At 44.1% G+C, this 17,526-nt stretch overlaps 3 protein-coding genes and 2 long non-coding RNA genes across 11 annotated transcripts in view; 3 read left to right on the top strand and 2 right to left on the bottom strand.

Annotated features, from left to right (window-relative positions):
* Window positions 1-12,605, top strand: eef1akmt1 (EEF1A lysine methyltransferase 1). 2 transcript variants are annotated; one of them, XM_063213745.1, is made up of 7 exons: window positions 1-144; window positions 1,420-1,521; window positions 7,792-7,807; window positions 8,151-8,289; window positions 8,978-9,060; window positions 10,295-10,587; window positions 12,185-12,605. In XM_063213745.1, the coding sequence occupies exons 4-7, from the start codon at window positions 8,152-8,154 to the stop codon at window positions 12,313-12,315; spliced, it is 645 nt and encodes a 214-aa protein (XP_063069815.1). In that variant the 5' UTR covers window positions 1-144; window positions 1,420-1,521; window positions 7,792-7,807; window position 8,151; the 3' UTR covers window positions 12,316-12,605. The 2 variants fall into 2 exon arrangements, with proteins under 2 accessions (XP_063069815.1, XP_063069816.1); XM_063213746.1 differs by lacking the exons at window positions 1-144; window positions 1,420-1,521; window positions 7,792-7,807 and adding an exon at window positions 7,899-7,919.
* LOC134461689 (uncharacterized) lies at window positions 1,621-2,884 on the top strand. Its single transcript, XR_010037368.1, has 3 exons — window positions 1,621-1,846; window positions 2,597-2,690; window positions 2,823-2,884. It is a non-coding gene; the product is annotated as an uncharacterized LOC134461689 (long non-coding RNA).
* Window positions 3,653-5,786, top strand: LOC134461688 (uncharacterized). 2 transcript variants are annotated; one of them, XR_010037366.1, is made up of 4 exons: window positions 3,653-4,264; window positions 4,506-4,609; window positions 4,870-4,998; window positions 5,485-5,786. It is a non-coding gene; the product is annotated as an uncharacterized LOC134461688 (long non-coding RNA). The 2 variants fall into 2 exon arrangements; XR_010037367.1 differs by having other exon boundaries at window positions 3,653-4,282.
* A 412-nt stretch (window positions 12,606-13,017) lies between the features above and the next one.
* On the bottom strand, window positions 13,018-14,369 carry il17d (interleukin 17d). Its single transcript, XM_063213744.1, has 2 exons — window positions 13,532-14,369; window positions 13,018-13,360 (listed from the first exon to the last, which is right to left on the bottom strand). The coding sequence occupies exons 1-2, from the start codon at window positions 13,849-13,851 to the stop codon at window positions 13,018-13,020; spliced, it is 663 nt and encodes a 220-aa protein (XP_063069814.1). The 5' UTR covers window positions 13,852-14,369.
* Window positions 14,370-14,449: 80 nt separating this feature from the next.
* ift88 (intraflagellar transport 88 homolog) overlaps window positions 14,450-17,526 on the bottom strand; it is a 25,629-nt gene continuing 22,552 nt past the window's right edge. For all 5 annotated transcript variants that reach the window (XM_063213738.1, XM_063213741.1, XM_063213742.1 and 2 more), the window contains one exon: window positions 14,450-15,130. In XM_063213738.1, the coding sequence (XP_063069808.1) occupies window positions 15,009-15,130 (122 nt within the window). In that variant the 3' untranslated portion in view covers window positions 14,450-15,008. The remainder of the gene's footprint in view (window positions 15,131-17,526) is intronic.

Here is a 17,526-nt window from a genome sequence, read left to right as displayed (position 1 = left end):
CATGATGATTATCCGGCACCTTGATCAGTTTTGCTGTCCACCTGACTTCCACACTGTGAGCCGGGTGTGGATATCCGAGAGCAAACAAGAGTCCAACTGACCTCTTCAGTGTCCTGCTGCTAAATGAGTATCTGAATACTCAGGGTAGGTTTTAGAATCATGTCCATGGACACGTCATGCAGTTCTATAATGACATCATACTATGTCACAGACAAGTGGCCACAATGGAATTCAATGGCAGCCCAACTGTGTGTGTGTGTGTAAGTGGGATAGGGAGACCCTGTGAATATAGGCTATGTATGGTGAATTTTGTGAATATATGTGCAATGTTGTGTGTAATGTCCTTGTGTCTGTATTTATGTATGTAGCCCTATGCTACTTGACACCCTAATTTCCCTCGGGATCAATAAATGATATAGGCTACTACTCTACTCTACTCTACTCTAACATACATCTGAGGTGCATACATCTGAGGTGAATCTGGCTTGAGTCCTGTGCTGAGCCTATACTGCCATACAAAGGCAAAGTGTAGTGACAAGGCCTACATATTTTCAAAGTTGAGATTAGACTGAAGATGGTCTTCATTAGCCTACACCTCCTTGATGTGGTGACAAAGCATCGTGGTGCAAATATGTCCCCTTTCAGAGATGTTGCTATGTCATATTTGCAGTAGGCTAACTACAATATCCAACCTAATAGGGGCCTACCAAGGCTTTGAATGCATTATGTCAGTTTCAATGTTGTCACTTGTAGGGCAGTATAAAGGTGTAGGGGCTCAATAACTCTCTCTCTCTCTCTCTCTCTCTCTCTCTCTCTCTCTCTCTCTCTCTCTCTCTCTCTATCTCTCTCTCTCTCTCTCTGCTGTCTGCCTATCTGTACATTCTGCCTCACATGTAGCCTAATTTGTAACTAATTGGTCCATGTGATCTCGTTAGCCAGTAGAGTGGAAGTTAGTTGTTGGCCTAAATGTTTGGCCTATCACACCTTTTTACAGCTATCAGGAACTTGCACAAAGGCAAAATAGAGTAGGCTAGCTACACTGCACAAAGGTGCAGTAACTAAAGGTGTAATAGCTGGGAAGAACCAATACTTTTTTGTCACACCTTTATCCATGCAGTTATTAATGTAGTAGGAGCCCCCACCAAATGTTGAAAAGATAGAAATTGGATGCAAACATTTTCTCTTCTAAACACCTTTGTTTTTGATGTTTTGTAATTTGTAATTTTCTAGACACTATTGCATACAGGTAAAAAAAACACACACACACACATTAAAGCACCAAACAAATGGAATGTTTAGAATAGCCTATTTCACTCGATGTGTGACGTGCCATAGGCCTACAATACATGGGGTTCACTATCGATATGACTGACTAAATACTTCATATTCTAAGCATTGCTACCACGCCATTTCCACCAGGTGGTGGTAAAGAAGCGAGAATCCAAAATTCAACTCGCGTTTTCTAAACATCATGTGTGGCCTTTCTCGGCTACCGTACACAGCTCATCTACACGTGTGACTTGCTGTGTTCCATTACCCGTACTTACCGCCCTTTCCGCACTGTGTTTGGGTACGCAGGGCGTTCCATTTCTAAAATCGTCGAAGTCAAGTGTACTGCAAGTACCCGGATAACGCCCCCAAAACCGCCCTCAAAACCGCCATTTTTGAAGTGTGGATAATTGTACACTTTTCGCACTCAACGGCCGCCATATTGTCTACGTTTTGCCTACGCAGCGGAAGTGACGTGACAAACTGCCCGCGATCTTTTGATATTCAGAAAAGAAAAACATGGCGGACGAGTCGACTGAAGCGGGTCCTTCGACCGGTACCACTACTACATACAAATGTAAGTTCTTGAGGTTTTTTTTTTGCCTGTTGGACATAATCACTGTTTATATTGGACGTTATGTGCTGCCAATATATATCTCATACTGTTGTTGCCTTGTGTAATTTGCTTTTTGTGCTCTGCTAATGTAGGCGTAGCTTAGCAGAATGATAGTAGCATTCTCGACAACAATGATCGCTTTCGTGTGTTTATATCATTTTTCATAACTTCCAAGAAGTATGTTGAATGCAAGTAAGTTGAATACATTGTCGATAGTATCGCTAAAGCTGTGTGTATGAATGGCAGCATGCTCCGGTCGGTGAATGTGCTTATTTATTGTCTCTCTCCCACGATTTGTGCTAAGCACAGCACTCTTGCTCATCAAAAATCCACATTAACCCGCAGACGTCTGGGACGTCAAAATCCAGGGCAGGATTTTCGCCAAATGTTACCTTCTTTTTTTCTCGTTCCGCAAATGATAGCAGCAGCTGTAATGCTACCGCCAAAGTTGTAAATTATAAAACGGGTACCGGTGGGTCTACAATTGGGGAGATATGGGAAACGTCTTTGTTCAACAGTATCTGAAAATGGGGGAGATGCGTACCATCGCTATTCATGCTATTCATGCAGCAACAGCAGCTGTCTTAAGTTCATACAAAGTTGAACTAATATGCAATATCAAAACAGCTATGTGTAAAACAAACCACTAGTGACTTATTTCTGTTTTACTTTATTTCCCTTGTTTCTGTTATTTCTGTTTTAACAATGTAGGGACTGACGAGGACACCGCCAACTTCATAAGGTGGAGGTCCGCCAACAGAGGCATTTTCACTGGTGGCCGGACCACCAACGCTGCCGGCTATAGGTAAGTCTGGTTTTCGTCATGGGGGAGAATGGGTGTCCTTATCATTAGCTCATCTGACGGTACATTTACATACACTTGCTCTAGCCATTTCTTACTACTTGCTGGCTATGGTTGTGCTTCTATGATGAACAGAATGTACCTGGAGAAGAGAGGGTTGGTGGGCCAGATCACCACCAATTTCCTTAAAAAGAAATGGGAAAATCTGAAGCAGAAATATAAGGTAATATCAATAATGACGTTGTAAACTCTTTGTTGAAATAGTAGTTGTAAGTTATTGTATGGGAATTGTAATTGTATGGGAGCTGATTACAGACATATTTTAGTATGAGTGGTTCTATTGTGTATTTCAGTTCTGCAACCAAAGCAAGAGGTGTGGAGCCTTGTACAACTACTACTTTAAAATGTAAATGTAAAACTGAATGATGCTTTTAAGTTTCTATATGACAAATTTTTGCTTCTGTATTTTTTTTATATAGGAGCTTATAGCCCCCCCGACAGGGGTTAGCACAGAAGGGGGGGCGCCCACCCCAGTCACCTGGAAGTGGTTCGACCTCATGCATGAGGTCCTGGGGGAGTTGAAGTCAACAACTCCCCCAGTCCTGATTGCCACCAAGGCGGGTGGCCAGGTGTTGGTGGTGGGCACCCCCCCTGCTACCGTTAGGGTAGAGGAGGAGGAAGATGAGGAGGAGGAGGAGGAGGATGGAAAGAGAGGTGAGAAGAGAGGGGGGGCGTCTCGAGGGGATGACACCCCTGTGAAGAGAACCTCCACCACGTCCAAGCGCCGTAAGCTTGACGTGGTGGGGTTCTAGAAGAAATGAATGAGAGAGATGAGGAGGAGTGGAGGAAGATGATGAAGGAGGAGCAGGAGAGTGTGAGGAAGAGGGAGGAAAGGAAGGAGGAGGTGGAGGAGAGACGCCACCCGCGAACTTATTGCGAGGCAGGAGGAGATGATGGCCAGAGAGGAGCGGTGGAGGCAAGAGATGGTGGCGAGGGAGGAGAGGAGAGACAGGGAGGCAGCAGCGAGCCAGCAGCAGGCTGCTGCCAGAGATGAGCGGCTGTTGGCCATTTTGGAGGCTCTGGCCAAAAAATGACTCTTTCAGTTTTTTTGTTTTGTTTTTGTTGTTGTTGTAACATTTGAAATTAATTAAATTGATTTTGCTTTCAGTTTGGTGTTATTTTTGTGGTTATTTTTAGTAATGTTCAGCGTCAGTTGTTACAGTTGTTATTTCGAACATGTATGTTTGACTTGCTATGAAACTTCTAAATCAATTGACAGGTGAAATTGTTGGGTGGCCTGTTGGGTGGCCTGGCAAGAAAATCTACAGGATTTTATGACGGGTGTCATTATAACGGTAAAATCAATGCCATTATATTTCAAATTCTAATCTTGATTCTAACCTTACAACATTTTGTATTCCTCTAATAATTTCTTGTTACACATTTGTCATTGAGTGTGTGTGTGAGTGAGTGTGTGTTTTGAAATGTATGCGTGGGCAGGTCCGAAACATTTTGCAGTGCAGACCTCTACTGGGCCCGACACCAACTGGTTCCTCTTCTCTGACTTCTGCAGGACGGTACCATTTTATGACGACGTAAAATCAATGCCACATTCTAACCTTGTAACATTCTATCCTTGTATATCGAATGTGTAAAAAAAATAATTAGACAGTTTTTAAATATGCTGCTGAAACTGTGGAACTTCACCTGAACTGAAACTCTAACAGTGCAGCACTAAAAATAAATCTTGTCATTGTGTGTGTGTGTGTGTGTGTGTGTGTGTGTGTGTGTGTGTGTTTTAAATGTATGCGTGGGCAGGTTCAAAACATTCTGCAATCCGGAACATCTGCTGAGCCCCAGACACAGCACCTACTGGTTCCTCTTCTCTAACTTCTGCAGGACCAATATCATTTTCTGACAAGGTAAAAATAAGTGACACTTTCTATTTCAAATTCTAACCTTAAAACTGTCTGTGTGGACATCAGAAGACTGAAACAATGAAAATATTATGCATGTTAAAACCTGTTAATCTGTCCTGTTTAGCCCCATATGTTGCTTTGTGGGTTGATGGTTTAGATAAGATTTCAGATAGTGCTTTCTTTTGGTTAGGTTGAATTTGTCTCTCTACCTGAATGTGAGTCGTATTTAGGAGTTTGAAATGTATCAACCTTTTTTTTAACAGGAGGAAAAAGACTGCACGCAGACAGTTGGCCTAGAAACAACTCGGAGTACAGAAACAGCAGAGCCGGTCAATACCACATCCCCACAGGAGGACAGCAGCAGCTCCACAGCACCGGAAATGACACTACAGGTAACATTCACAAACACACACACTCACTCTCTCACTCTTTCTATATAATATAACGCATTTATTACAAAGAACTGCAACTGAACAAAACAAAACACTAACAGCACAAAACACTAACAGCACAACATCAAAAGAGAAAAGTACATCCAGGCACTCCCAGCACAATGTCCAAACGGGAAGTTACATTTAAAAGCCTTTAATCGTACTGGGCTGTGGTTACATTAAAAAAAAAGTTGTTGGCCTAATGAAGACCTGTACGTGAGGTCGAAAACATGTTGGCTTTTTTAATGTAACCAAAGCCCAGTACAATTAAAGGCTTTTTAATGTAGCTTCCCGTTTTGGACACTGTGCTGGGAGTGCCTGGATGTACTTTTCTCTTTTAATTCAACTCTGCCAACTGTGACTTTTTCAAAATCTAACAAACATCTAAACTTTTTGTGTGTGTGTGTGTGTGTGTTTATATGTAATGGTGATCATGCTGGTGGGCAGGCCCGAAAGATTCTGCCATTCTGAACCTCATCTGGGCCCCAGACACTGTACCAGCCTCCACCTCCTCTGCGCCGTCCCCCTGCTCCTCATCCCCAGGCTGGTCCTCATCTGGCTCATCTGGCTCATCTGGCTCAACGGGCTCCAAAATGTCCCCCTGGCTCAGGGCGATGTTGTGAAGGATGGTACAGCAGGTTATGATTTCTGGTGCATAATAAATGCTTACCACCAGCGTCGTCTGGAAAATTGCTCGCCACCTTGCCTTTAGGACTCCAAATGACCTCTCGACCACGACCCGGGCCTTGGAGAGGTGACGATTGTACGCCGCCTCCATGGCGTTCCTTACCGGCATCCGGAAGGGGGTCATCAGGGCCACCGGGTTTTCCAGGCAAGTGTAACCGCCGTCTCCTCTCAGATAGTACCCTGAAGGAGGGTACTGCCGCTCGTGGAACATCGGGCTGTTCCGTAGAACCCGCATATCGTGGACGGACCCTGGAAACCCAACACACACTTCCAGATATTTCAACATGGGGTCACAAACTGCCTGTAAAATAATTGAATGAAACAGTTTCCTGTTTTTGTAGCACTCCTCATCCGCTTTTGGGGGTTTCACACGGATGTGGCACCCGTCTATGCTGCCCGCCACCCTGCAGAAGATCCGTGACCCCGCCAGTTGGGTAAAGGCTGCGCTGATGCCCACAACCTCCTCCCGGGTAGGGTGGCGGACGACCTGCCCAAAAATGCCCATGACTCGCTGGCTCGTGGCATGCACCATCCTGTGCACGGTGGTCCTTGGAATGTCAAAGGATCTTGACACCACCCTGTATGCAGCACCACAGGCCAACCAAAACAGGAAGACCAGGGCCTCAATCTCGGGGCCCCAGCCGTGGTCTGCCTCCCTGCCTATAGCAGTCATCAGGGCCTGGAAGGACCGTCTGTTCAGTCGGAAGTCCGGCCTCAAGTCACTCACGCCATCAAAGTAAAGGGCCAGCAGAGGGACTGTTGCATTTATCTGGCAATAGCGCCTCGGAGTTTCCGGGTCCGCAGCAGGCTGCAAGAGCAGATTGGTCTGATATGATGTTGTTTATTTGTTCATTTTTTATTAACTTATTTAACTTATTAATTTATAAACCTATTTATGTCTGTCCTCATGTATACATGTTAATTTCTGTTCCTGTTCTATTAAAAGTGTCTGTTAACTGTGTTTTTTTTAATGTTGTCTGTTACTGCAATAAAACTGCTGTTTATGCAATAAGTGAGTAGTATGTGATTCATTTATGCAACAAGTGATTGGAAATATTAAGTGTGTCTGATATTGCTATAAATCTGTTATGCAATAAATTATTGCATAACAACATATTTATTGCAATAACAGACACACTTAATATTTCCAGTGGTTCTTAACCTTTTTTTTCCCAACGCGCCCCCTTACTTGTGCCCAAGACAAGCCGTGCACCCCCAACCCAAACTTCTACAAGTCCATATGCTCTTAAAAAAAAAATTTAAGTGATTAATTACAATGATTTTTGCTTGAGACATTCATCAATACCTAAATGACTACAGGCCTTCATGGGGACCAAAATATGTTTTAATTTGGCCTAATTATAATGTTAGCTAGCAGAATTGTGGTCACAACCTCAACACAAACAAAATTCTGCGCACCCCCTGAAATATCAGGCGCACCCCCAGGGGGTGCCCGCACCCCAGGTTAAGAACCACTGCAATAAGTGACCCTATTGCACATCTGCACTGGGTAGGCCTACATGAAGACTGGACACGGGACCCATTATCTTATGTTACAATACATATTGTAGTGAAACTGATTTTTTGGAGTATGTTGCACTTTTACTAATCACTGACAAACACTACTGGATTGCATTTTTCGAAACCAATAGTTTCTAAATTCTTTAACTACTTCCTGAGTTGATCACGGCTAAAAACTAGGCTATACTTTTCGAGAAATGCATTAAGTGAAAATTCGTATGGTTATACACACCAATGCAGCTTGGGATAATAGGAGTACACGCTGACGGCGTCGGCGACAGCGCTTTCTCCACAGACACTGTAAATTAAAATTCATGCAGAACAGCAAGACACACACAATGACGTCCATCTTGACAGAAAAATGTTTATTTTTCGCGGTTTTTGGCGGTTTCTGAGCTCGCGGTACGACATTTCCGGGAAGTGCAGCAGACAGAGACGAGAATCGGAACGTACTCTCCCCCGTGAATCGCAGAGGGCAGAAAGTGTACTTCACTGCACTCAAACAAGGTACACAGTACAGAGGGTGGGTAATGGAACACAGCAACTGTCAACAGGGTATCAAGTGAGTACCGAACAGTACAATATCACATTTTTGAAACCGTAGGCCTAGAACTACACCTGAATATGTACCGTTTCTGTACTGTACAGAATGCTTAGTTGTGATTCAAACAATTGTACGGTTTGTGCGTATGCATGTTTAATGGTAATACCATTCAAGTTTAGCCTATTTCATATCATGTAGGTTAGCCGTGGAACTGGGCAGGGACCAATTCTGTGTATTGGAGATTAGTTTGTCAAGATTTTATATTGTATTTTCCCAAACGTATTTAGGTCTACTGTATACCTATGCTTGCATGTAAGTCTATTACAACGGTACTTAGTGTTAACTTCTTCAAATACTACAGCATGAGTGACAGCGACGACGACATTCCCCAGTTGTCTGCGGCCACCCTGGCTGCTCTGCAGGAGTTCTACGATGAGCAGAATACGGGCCAGCAACAAGCGGAGGATATTTACTCTGTCGGAGCCGTGGAAGAGAACTGGGTAGGTTACACCATATACGGTATGCACATTGGCACACTGCAGCCAGAAACACAGTGTAAGAAATGGAGCAGAAAGAATCATACCGTGTCAGCGTTGCTCCAATATAGCGTACATGTTCCCCGGGTCCTATGTTCCCCGGGTCCTATGTTCCCCGGGTCCTATGTTCCCCGGGTCCTATGTTCCCCGGGTCCTATGTTCCCCGGGTCCTATGTTCCCCGGGTCCTATGTTCCCCGGGTCCTATGTTCCCCGGGTCCTATGTTCCCCGGGTCCTATGTTCCCCGGGTCCTATGTTCCCCGGGTCCTATGTTCCCCGCGGGCTTTGCATGGGAACGGTGAACACAGGACCCTTTTTCTAAAAAAGTGTTCTATGTTCCCCGCATTGTATGTTTCCGCGCTTTCAAATTGTGCTCTTCCCAAAACCACCCCTAAACCTAACCTGTCATAAATGCAATGTTTCTGAGTTGTAAATTTGTGCCCTGACCAAAACTATCCCTAAACCTAACCTGTCAGAGGCGCAACAACAACCCGTGCTTTGCCATGCAGCAGCAGTCTACTTTTTTGAAAAAAGGGTCCTATGTTCCCCGGTAGAGGGGAACATGGGACCCGGGGAACATAGGGATGACCCTGAACCAATACTCTACTTGTGATGATGTTTGTCTGTCTGTCTCTTCATGTCTTCTCGCACAGAATATGAGTCAGTTTTGGTATAATGAAGAGACAGCCACGAGACTTGCAGAGGAAGCCATACAACAGGCTGGGAAAGGAGGCAGGTGGGTAGGTCTCTCTCTCTCTCTCTCTCTCTCTCTCTCTCTCTCTCTCTCTCTCTCTCTCCCTCCCTCTCTCTCTCTCTCTCTCTCTCTCTCTCTCTCCTGTGTATTGATGGCTTTCTACTACACAACTTTGTTGTTGACTAAGTTGGCCTTGTTTACAGTGTTAATTTGATGGTGAAAATGAATTAACTTGTTGTGCCATTGACATGCATTGTGTACTGACATTAAGGACCGCACATCACTGTTATATTCCTCTGAATGTCCAACATCTACCTGTTGCTGAATGAATGCCATGCCGTTTAGATTTCATACTGAGCTTGACGGCATTTTTGCAGAGAAAATTGTATTAGTATGCTTAAGTTGCAACTAATGCATACATACTTACCTACACACACACACACACAGGGTGTTCTTTTAATGTACTCTCATTGGTGCCACCTCATTTCTAACCTGCAATATTTCAAAGAGTTTTGAAAAGAACCTCTTACACAAGTGTCACAACACAGATCTCCATGACAAAGTTACCATTCCTTTTCTATCTTAAATGTTTCAGTGAAAAAAATGACCTTTTCAGACCTACTGTATGTGCTGACCTGTTAACAGACAGTTGCAGGTTCAAGTCCTATATCATCCATTTCTGAAGCTACCTTGAGAAAGGCACCTAGCCCTTGATTTCTCCAGGGACTGTCGTCAGGCCCCTGTGCTGAACTCTAAGTTGCTGGACAAAATGTAATGCTGATGATGTGCTGTATGGTACATACCTAATTTATGGAAACATACACTATTATGATACAAAAGTTACATTGATTTAGTATTTACTGTTTGTTCTTCAAGACCAACTCTAACCATCAGGCCACTGTTGCTGCATAATTGTAATCTTACCATACCATGCCCTCATGTCATACAGGATAGCATGTCTGAGCTGCCCCAGTGCCTCAAGTTAGAGTTAGTCAAAGTGTTTTTTAATTGTCCCTAGATGGGATTTGTCTTTGGCTTCAATCATTGCATCACATATACTCAGACCCACATCACTCATACGTAGAAAGTAGTCCATTAAACACATAACATAAAATTCATAACAATGCACTGCCTGGCATGTCTATCTGTCATTGAGCATTCTTATGGCAGCTGGAGTAAAAGAGTTCTTATATAAGGGTGACGTGGCTAGCGTCAGCAGTGATATTTATGTTGTTTTCTGTTATTTGTAATCATGCCCTTCTCTTTACTCCTGTAGGATAGCGTGTCTAAGTTGTCCCAGTGTGTACCAGCGCCTGAAGAAGGGCGACCTGCCTGGCGTTGGTGATGTGTCGGCCGTGGTGCTGGAGTTCGACCGCCGCTTTACGGTCTACGGTGAGGAGTTTGTCTTCTACGACTACAACGAGCCTCTGGCGCTGCCCGACAGCCTGGCATCCCCACACAGCTTCGACTTTGTGCTCGCCGACCCCCCCTACCTGTCGGAGGAGTGCCTCGGCAAGGTGGCCATCACCGTCAAGCACCTGGCCAAGGAGAAGGTCCTGCTCTGCACAGGTGAGCAGCTCATCTGGGGTGAATTTCTCAAAACCAAAGTTGTTTACTACATTAGCTACTTTGTTGTTTTCAATGCATTTTCCCATTGACAACTACCGAAGTTGCTAACAGGCTCACAACTTTTTATTTGAGAAACTCACCCCTGAATTGGCGTGAGATATTGGGTTCTGTCCATTATTCTAACTCTCATGTCTTCCCTTGTGCTTGTGGCCTCGTGATGATGTCACGACTGGAGGTGTCTTTGACGACAGAAGTTTTAATTCAATATCTCACAAAAGCACAATTCTAATGTCATTTTCTCATTTGCAATCGGGATGTTGAAGGAGGGAAAAGTCCCCCAGAAGTTGTTGTGGCTAGGCTGATAGCGGGGGAAATTGTATTGATTTCTCCACGGAGTGGTGGCGTCAGCAAAGCTCGAAGTCCCAAGTACAGGTCAAGGATGGGAAATGTAATAAAGGAATGTACCCTTTGTGCACCAGAGCATCAAGGAGAGATGCTGCTCTCAGGGTTCCTACGGGTCATGGAATTTCTGGAATATCATGGAATTTCATGAAAGTTTTTCCAGTCATGGAAAGTCATGGAATTTTGCCATTTTGCTTGCACAGTCATGGAATATCATGGAATTTTCTTAACATTTGTGTAGAAGCAAAACCTTTTTTGTTTCGTGTATAACATTGTTTCTTACTGGTTATACTACAACGCTTCGCCAGAGACCGTTTGGTTTCGTGCTGTAATGTGCAACATTCTAGAATGCAATGAGCTCACTTGAGTCTGGCGGTGGCTCGGCGGTGAAGATAATCTTCAGTTTTTACACTTTTAAAAACATTTTAACTTCATTTCTTTTTCCGGAAGTGTTCATGGAAATTCGTTTTTTTTGGGGTCTGGAAAGTCATGGGAAATCATGAAATTTTATAGCTGAATTAGAGTGGGAACCCTGTGCTCTGCACAGAGGAGGCTTTGCTTTACTCAAATGGCTTGCGGTTTGGCAACCCACGCCTGCCATGTCACAGATTGCATGCACGCACATAACACACAAACATCCTCTGAGCAACCCTTCTTCATCTAGCCCATAGTCCTGCAAGTGTCTTGAAAGACCTCTGAATTCTCCATGGCCAAAGTCCCGGGCAATTGTCTGGAGAGCCAATCAAAGGTGGGATGCCTTATAGTCTAGTCACAATTTCCATTGTCCAGACAATAAACCCTTAAGTTTTATTGCAGAGAAATGTCATGTGTAGGTCTATTAAATGGAATTTTAAATTTGACAATGGCGTCACTCCCCAATTGTTTGCTGTATTTGTTGACACCTGTTAAATTAGAATTTCGTGCATTTTACAAACATATCCCATCTGTTTGAGGCCAAGGAACCTTGTTTAAAGGGAAAATCGTGAGAATTGTTCATGCAGGCTGCAGTAAGTTTACTAATTGCAATGATTTCCATCAAAGCTTCCCAACTTTTCTTGGCTTCCAATAGATGGGATATGTTTGTATAATGGACGGTCTCCTTAAAGATTATAGTTACTACTGCTTTCTGTGATTTCAATATAAATCCGTGTGCATTCATTCTATTTTCCAATCAGTTTGACTTTTCCTTCCTCAGGAGCCATCATGGAGGAACATGCAAAGAATCTCATGGACCTGAAGATCTGCAACTTCCTTCCAAAGCACAGTCATAATCTGGCAAATGAATTTCGCTGTTACGCAAACTACCAGTCCCAGCTCCTGTCATAACACTAGCTTTGGGCTTCTTGGCGAAATTACAACAATGCATTCTGGTTAGAACATTTGCAGCCTGCTGCTGCATGCACTATCATGAACGTGACCTGTATTCGCACTCAATGAGGTTCGAAGATGACAATGAATGAACTGGTATGTTACCTCAAACAGGTGAATTTGTAAATACATTTTTTTTTAAATATCATGGACTATTTGCAATTATTATTAATATTATCTTTGCTGAAACTGTTTTGGGTTGTATTATTATGCACAGTGCATCAATAATAATAAACAAATACAGTATAGTCATTGTCTGTGTTTTCAAAGTAACGCATAACACAAATCCCATGGCCATGGCATAAATACTGGATTGTTTTATTTCTGATATATATTACCATTTGCACCCACCACTCACTCAAATTTGAGCAGCGACGATGAACACACCATGTGTTAACCATTATTTTCTTCCACTTTTTCGGTCTTTATGGCTTTAAATTCTATAAATGGCTTTGATCCCTTGTGTTAGGACGCGGAGTCTCTGTCCTTTTTTTGTTTTGTAACTCCTCAAGTTGGAGTTAGAGTCTTTGATCAACAGGTGTCACTGTACACTAAGACTATGACAGCCCTACTGATCTGGATATCTGGCTTCATTTCAGCTGGGTTTTGTTTTATTGTCTCGATGCTAAAGCTCTGTCATTAAACTGTTCAAAAAGCCCTTCAGGTATTCCTCCGAATGGGGTTTGTTTGGAAAGTCTTCTGCCCTGGACCTGGCTTTACTTTGGCACTTTCCAGACTCTGGTTGGTCTTCTGTGGTGGTGCCCTGTCTTTCTCCAGTAGCGGTACGCAGGTGCATCCAACAGGCACAGAGATGTAGGCTTCTGTGTATGCGTGACGACCACCGATACAGGTGCCCGTGCGACGCAGGATCACGTAGGGCATGTAGACGGGCGTGCTGCGGAAGCGCTCGTTCTCCTGGCCGGATGGACCGAGTAGGCATCCTTTGCACAAGCAGTACGCCTCCGGAATTACGCGTGGGTACCTCGTTGGGTCGTTAGAGATCCTGTGTGAATGAAATGGGTTTTTCATCAATTACGCGCCTCGTGTTTTTTTTTAATTACTCATAGTGTACAATCGATAATTGTATTCTTCCCTTCGGCCCAGCTGTCAATATAAATAGGATAGGGTGCACGTCCCAATGACAATAGTAAGACATTATGTGAAGAGTCCTTACCGGTATGCCCAGGGGGAAATGCTAAGGAGATTCACTGGTATACGCGACTTTCTGTCCACAGTCAAGCGTCGGCCGGCTGGGCATGACATGTTCATTCGCTCCACGGGTGCGAGCTGTAGTGTGTGATGGAAGGCATTGAGGACTCCAACCGAGAGTCTCCCGAACATCTGCTCCAGTATCTCCTCGGGTATGTCCACGCACGGGCGCGCGCGAGGCACCTTTCTGGACACCTTGGTAACTCCTTTTGATCCCGAGGAATGGTTGAGACAAATCAGTGTGACAACCACCAGCAGCACGGCACATGTCCTGTTTAGCATCATCCCACGTCAGGAGATTCAAGTATAAACGCTAGACACGTGCGCGGATAGAAAAACCAAGGGCTATATTCCCAAAATCGGCAGAGAAAAAACGCCCTAAAGGTTCACTGCAGAATCCTTCGTTGCGTAGAAGTCTGGCAGTTTGGCCGCCTGTCAGCGAGAAAGGGGAGAATATTCTGTCCCCCATGCGCGGTTCTGCTTCTCCGACCATGGTCTGAGAACCAATGAACCGAACATTTGGCTAAAAAAGTAGCAGGGAAAAGTAACACTTCCCGACCTCGATTTAAGATAGCCTGCCGAGTTTGTTGACAGTTCGCCTGGAATGGGGCAGTGACGCCTACGAAAGAGAGAAATTGGAGCACGTTTGTCTGCTTGCCTGTCATTGGACACAGTGATCCTCATACTGTAGGCTACAGTTGTAGGCTTAAGCGAGATACGATAAATCAACACAGTTAGATGTCAGAGCACAGAAAAACAAACCTATCCTACTTCCAGAATTTCCATGAGAATGCAAGGCAGCCAACATGAAAAATAGAAAAGTCAGCCTGAAATGTCTGGCAACAAAGCAAATAACAAATGGGTAAAAACATGCAAAAATGCGTAGAATTTTTAAGAGTAAAATATTTATTTCCAAATATAAATATGCATTTACAGTCTCAAGATAAATATTCAAAAGGGAAGGAATGCAAGGGGACCTCAATAAAACACAGACATTCTTTCTTTTACATTTGCTTTTTCTCTGTTGCGTGAAATGACAAGTCCAGGACCAATCGGAAGGGGACAGGGACGTAGTAAAAGTGTAGCTTTCCAGAAGAAGAAGAAGAAGAGAAACGGCAGGAAAAGTGATAAGTGAGCCTGAGGGTCACATATGGAATAGCTTTTATCAGAGTTCACTGTGGAATGCCAGCCATCGCAGGCAGCGGGGCAAACAGGCCCACACACTTTCCACTCTCTCGCTCTCTCTCTCTCTCTCTCACACACACACGCACCAACTCCATGGGGGAATTCACAGCAGTGGAGGCATTTTGGACTTAAAGTGTGGGGAGAAAACAAAGCATCTTGAAGATAGTGGATGGATGCTGGAATGGTGATGAGAATGAAGCTGCAGGATTGGAGTTGGCTACTCTGGTAAGAGGGCTGGTGGAGTGGAGTGGAGGAATCTACTCTGGTAAGAGGTCATCTCCCAGCTCTTCATCAGCAAAGTCGTCGTCCTCAATCCTCTTCTTGGCCGCCGTCTTGGGTCTCTCCATCTGAGGCCCCAGCGGGTCCACGTAGGACGCATCTAAGGGATTTACAGGTTGGGTTACCACACAAGGCATCAATAAGCAGAGTTGTATGAAGTAGAAGTACTCTTACAGATGTAATTACAACACTAGTGGAACGATATTACATGGTTTCAATTTCGTAATATTACATACTATTGTGTTGCAATTCCATCTGCAAGAGTACTTCTACTTCTACAACTTTATAAATAAGGGACGTATACTAAGGTCTGACTATAAGATACGCATAACCCAAATGTATATCATAAGTTGAAAGAAACTGCAGAACAAACTTCGGTAAATAAATTCAGACATGCTGACACCCTCAATGGCCATCGTGCTTATTTCTCATTAGCTGTACATCCCCACAGCTTCACCCATCGTATCTTTGAGGAGGAAATGCAGTGACATGTGGAATAACAAACCCTACTTGGGCTCCCCAAGTGTCAGTGTTTAGGAATGTGGCCTTAAATGTATACATTCTTACTTAGCAATGTAGTTCTGAAAGACTGTGGTCGGCTCTGAGGCCAGCCTTGGGGACACAGAGGTATATTAAAAAAACACTGCATACGGATCTTACGGTACATGGAGAGAGACCTTGGGGAGTTGCAATAAGGGAAGAATGTGAGGAGAAATGCACTGTGTGTTGGCCAAGAGGGCTGTTGGAGAGAGAGAGAGACTGGGGTTTCCCCCAAATAACTCAGATGACGCTCATCATACTGCACTTAATCCATTACCCACTTTGTCACACTGGCTAATAGTCTCACTCCATCACTGGGCTGAATGGCTGGCAGTTGCTTCTGCATTTGAAAATGGTGATGTTTTGGGGCAATCTTGTCCAAATAAAATAATCATCACACACCACACCCTGCCCAGCCATGTGCTATGGTGACGTTTAAATCAGACTGCAGTGCTTTAAGCCAGACAGTCATTTCAGACAAACCCGCTCCGTCTGTGGCCTCTCCTTCTCTCAACACACTTACTTGTGGTCTACACTTACTCTCGACACACTTCTCTCACACCCTCAATGATTCCTCATCTCACTCCCCGCTGTCTAATTCCTGTCCTGTATAACTCATTCAATCTTTCGCTGTCAGTAATTGTAACAGGCCTTGGCTGGGGATGGGAATGTACTATTCCACTGGACCAGGCCGTTCCTGCCCTCCCTTCCCCTCTATGCTGAATGAAGCCGAACCTCGCTCACTGACACTCCCATGACTCTCTCTTTCTCCTGAGTGGCAGGCTGCTTGGCTGGGAAAGATGGCTCTATACCAGGGGATCAGGAGGAGCCCATAGGTGACAGGCAGGTTGGTGGATACAGATACACTGCTGCTATGATGAGTCTCTCTCTCTCTCTCTCTCTCTCTCTCTCTCTCTCTCTCTCTCTCTCTCTCTCTCTCTCTCTCTCTCTCTCTCTCTCTCTCTCTCTCTCTCTCTCTCTCTCTCTCTCTCTCTCTCTCACTACTGGTGTGTTCCTCTCTCCTCCTCTTCTCTCTTCTCCCTGTTCATATGCTTATGCAGGTCTCTCTCCAGATGGAGCCGTTTGATAGATGGGAGCGGTTGCTAATGCCATTTGCAGAGACCGTGTAACGATGTAGTTAGAAAGAGCATGGGTGTGTGTGTGAGAGAGAGAAAGAGAGAAAGCGTGTCCATGTGTGTGTGTGTGTATGTGTGTGTGTTTTATAGAGGAAGACAGGGAAGTCTAATGCTCCTTCCAGACAGAGAGGAGAGAGGGAGAATCCTTCACTGGGGGATACATACTGAGTAGAGCTACCACAGGTGGGGAACATCACAAGCACAGGGGAAACAACACAGAGAAATGTGATAACTACATTTGCTGCCTATAAAAAGCATAAAAAATACCTCTCACATTCTAAACACAAGTAATGAACTTGTTATTGATGTGCTATGACTCCCTCCAAACCCTAACAAGCTGGTTGGCTCACTGCACAAGATTAGTCCCCCAACTTTTGATGCAGTATGGAAAAAAATGGATGGACAAATTAGAAAGCAGTTGCTTTTGATACATTATAATATCCAACATTACCTTAGCACATGGCTTATGATTATCAGGGAAAACAAAAAGCAACTGCTATCTAATTTGTCCATCCATTTTTTTTCGTACTGCACCAAAAGTTGGGGGACTAATCTTGTCCATTCTAAAGTTGTTCACAAGTATGTGGATATTTTTGAAAATGCATTGATTTTGGCTTCTTGTTTACACGTAAACTGAGTTTTAGAGTGGTTTTAAAACTATCCCAATTAGGGGGCTAAAACGCACCTGTCACAATGGAGTGTGTTTTTAATCCACATGTCAGGTTTACAGATAAACATAAAAACTATCAGCATTTCAAAATATCTACATACCTGTAACCAACACCTAATTATGCATTTCAGAATACCACATGTACTGTTT

The sequence above is a fragment of the Engraulis encrasicolus genome, chromosome 13 (assembly GCF_034702125.1).
Source record: "Engraulis encrasicolus isolate BLACKSEA-1 chromosome 13, IST_EnEncr_1.0, whole genome shotgun sequence".
In the NCBI taxonomy this organism is placed as follows: Eukaryota; Metazoa; Chordata; class Actinopteri; order Clupeiformes; family Engraulidae; genus Engraulis; species Engraulis encrasicolus.
The sequence above is the reverse complement of the archived record's forward strand: the minus strand, read 5'-3'. Positions and strand labels throughout refer to the sequence as shown.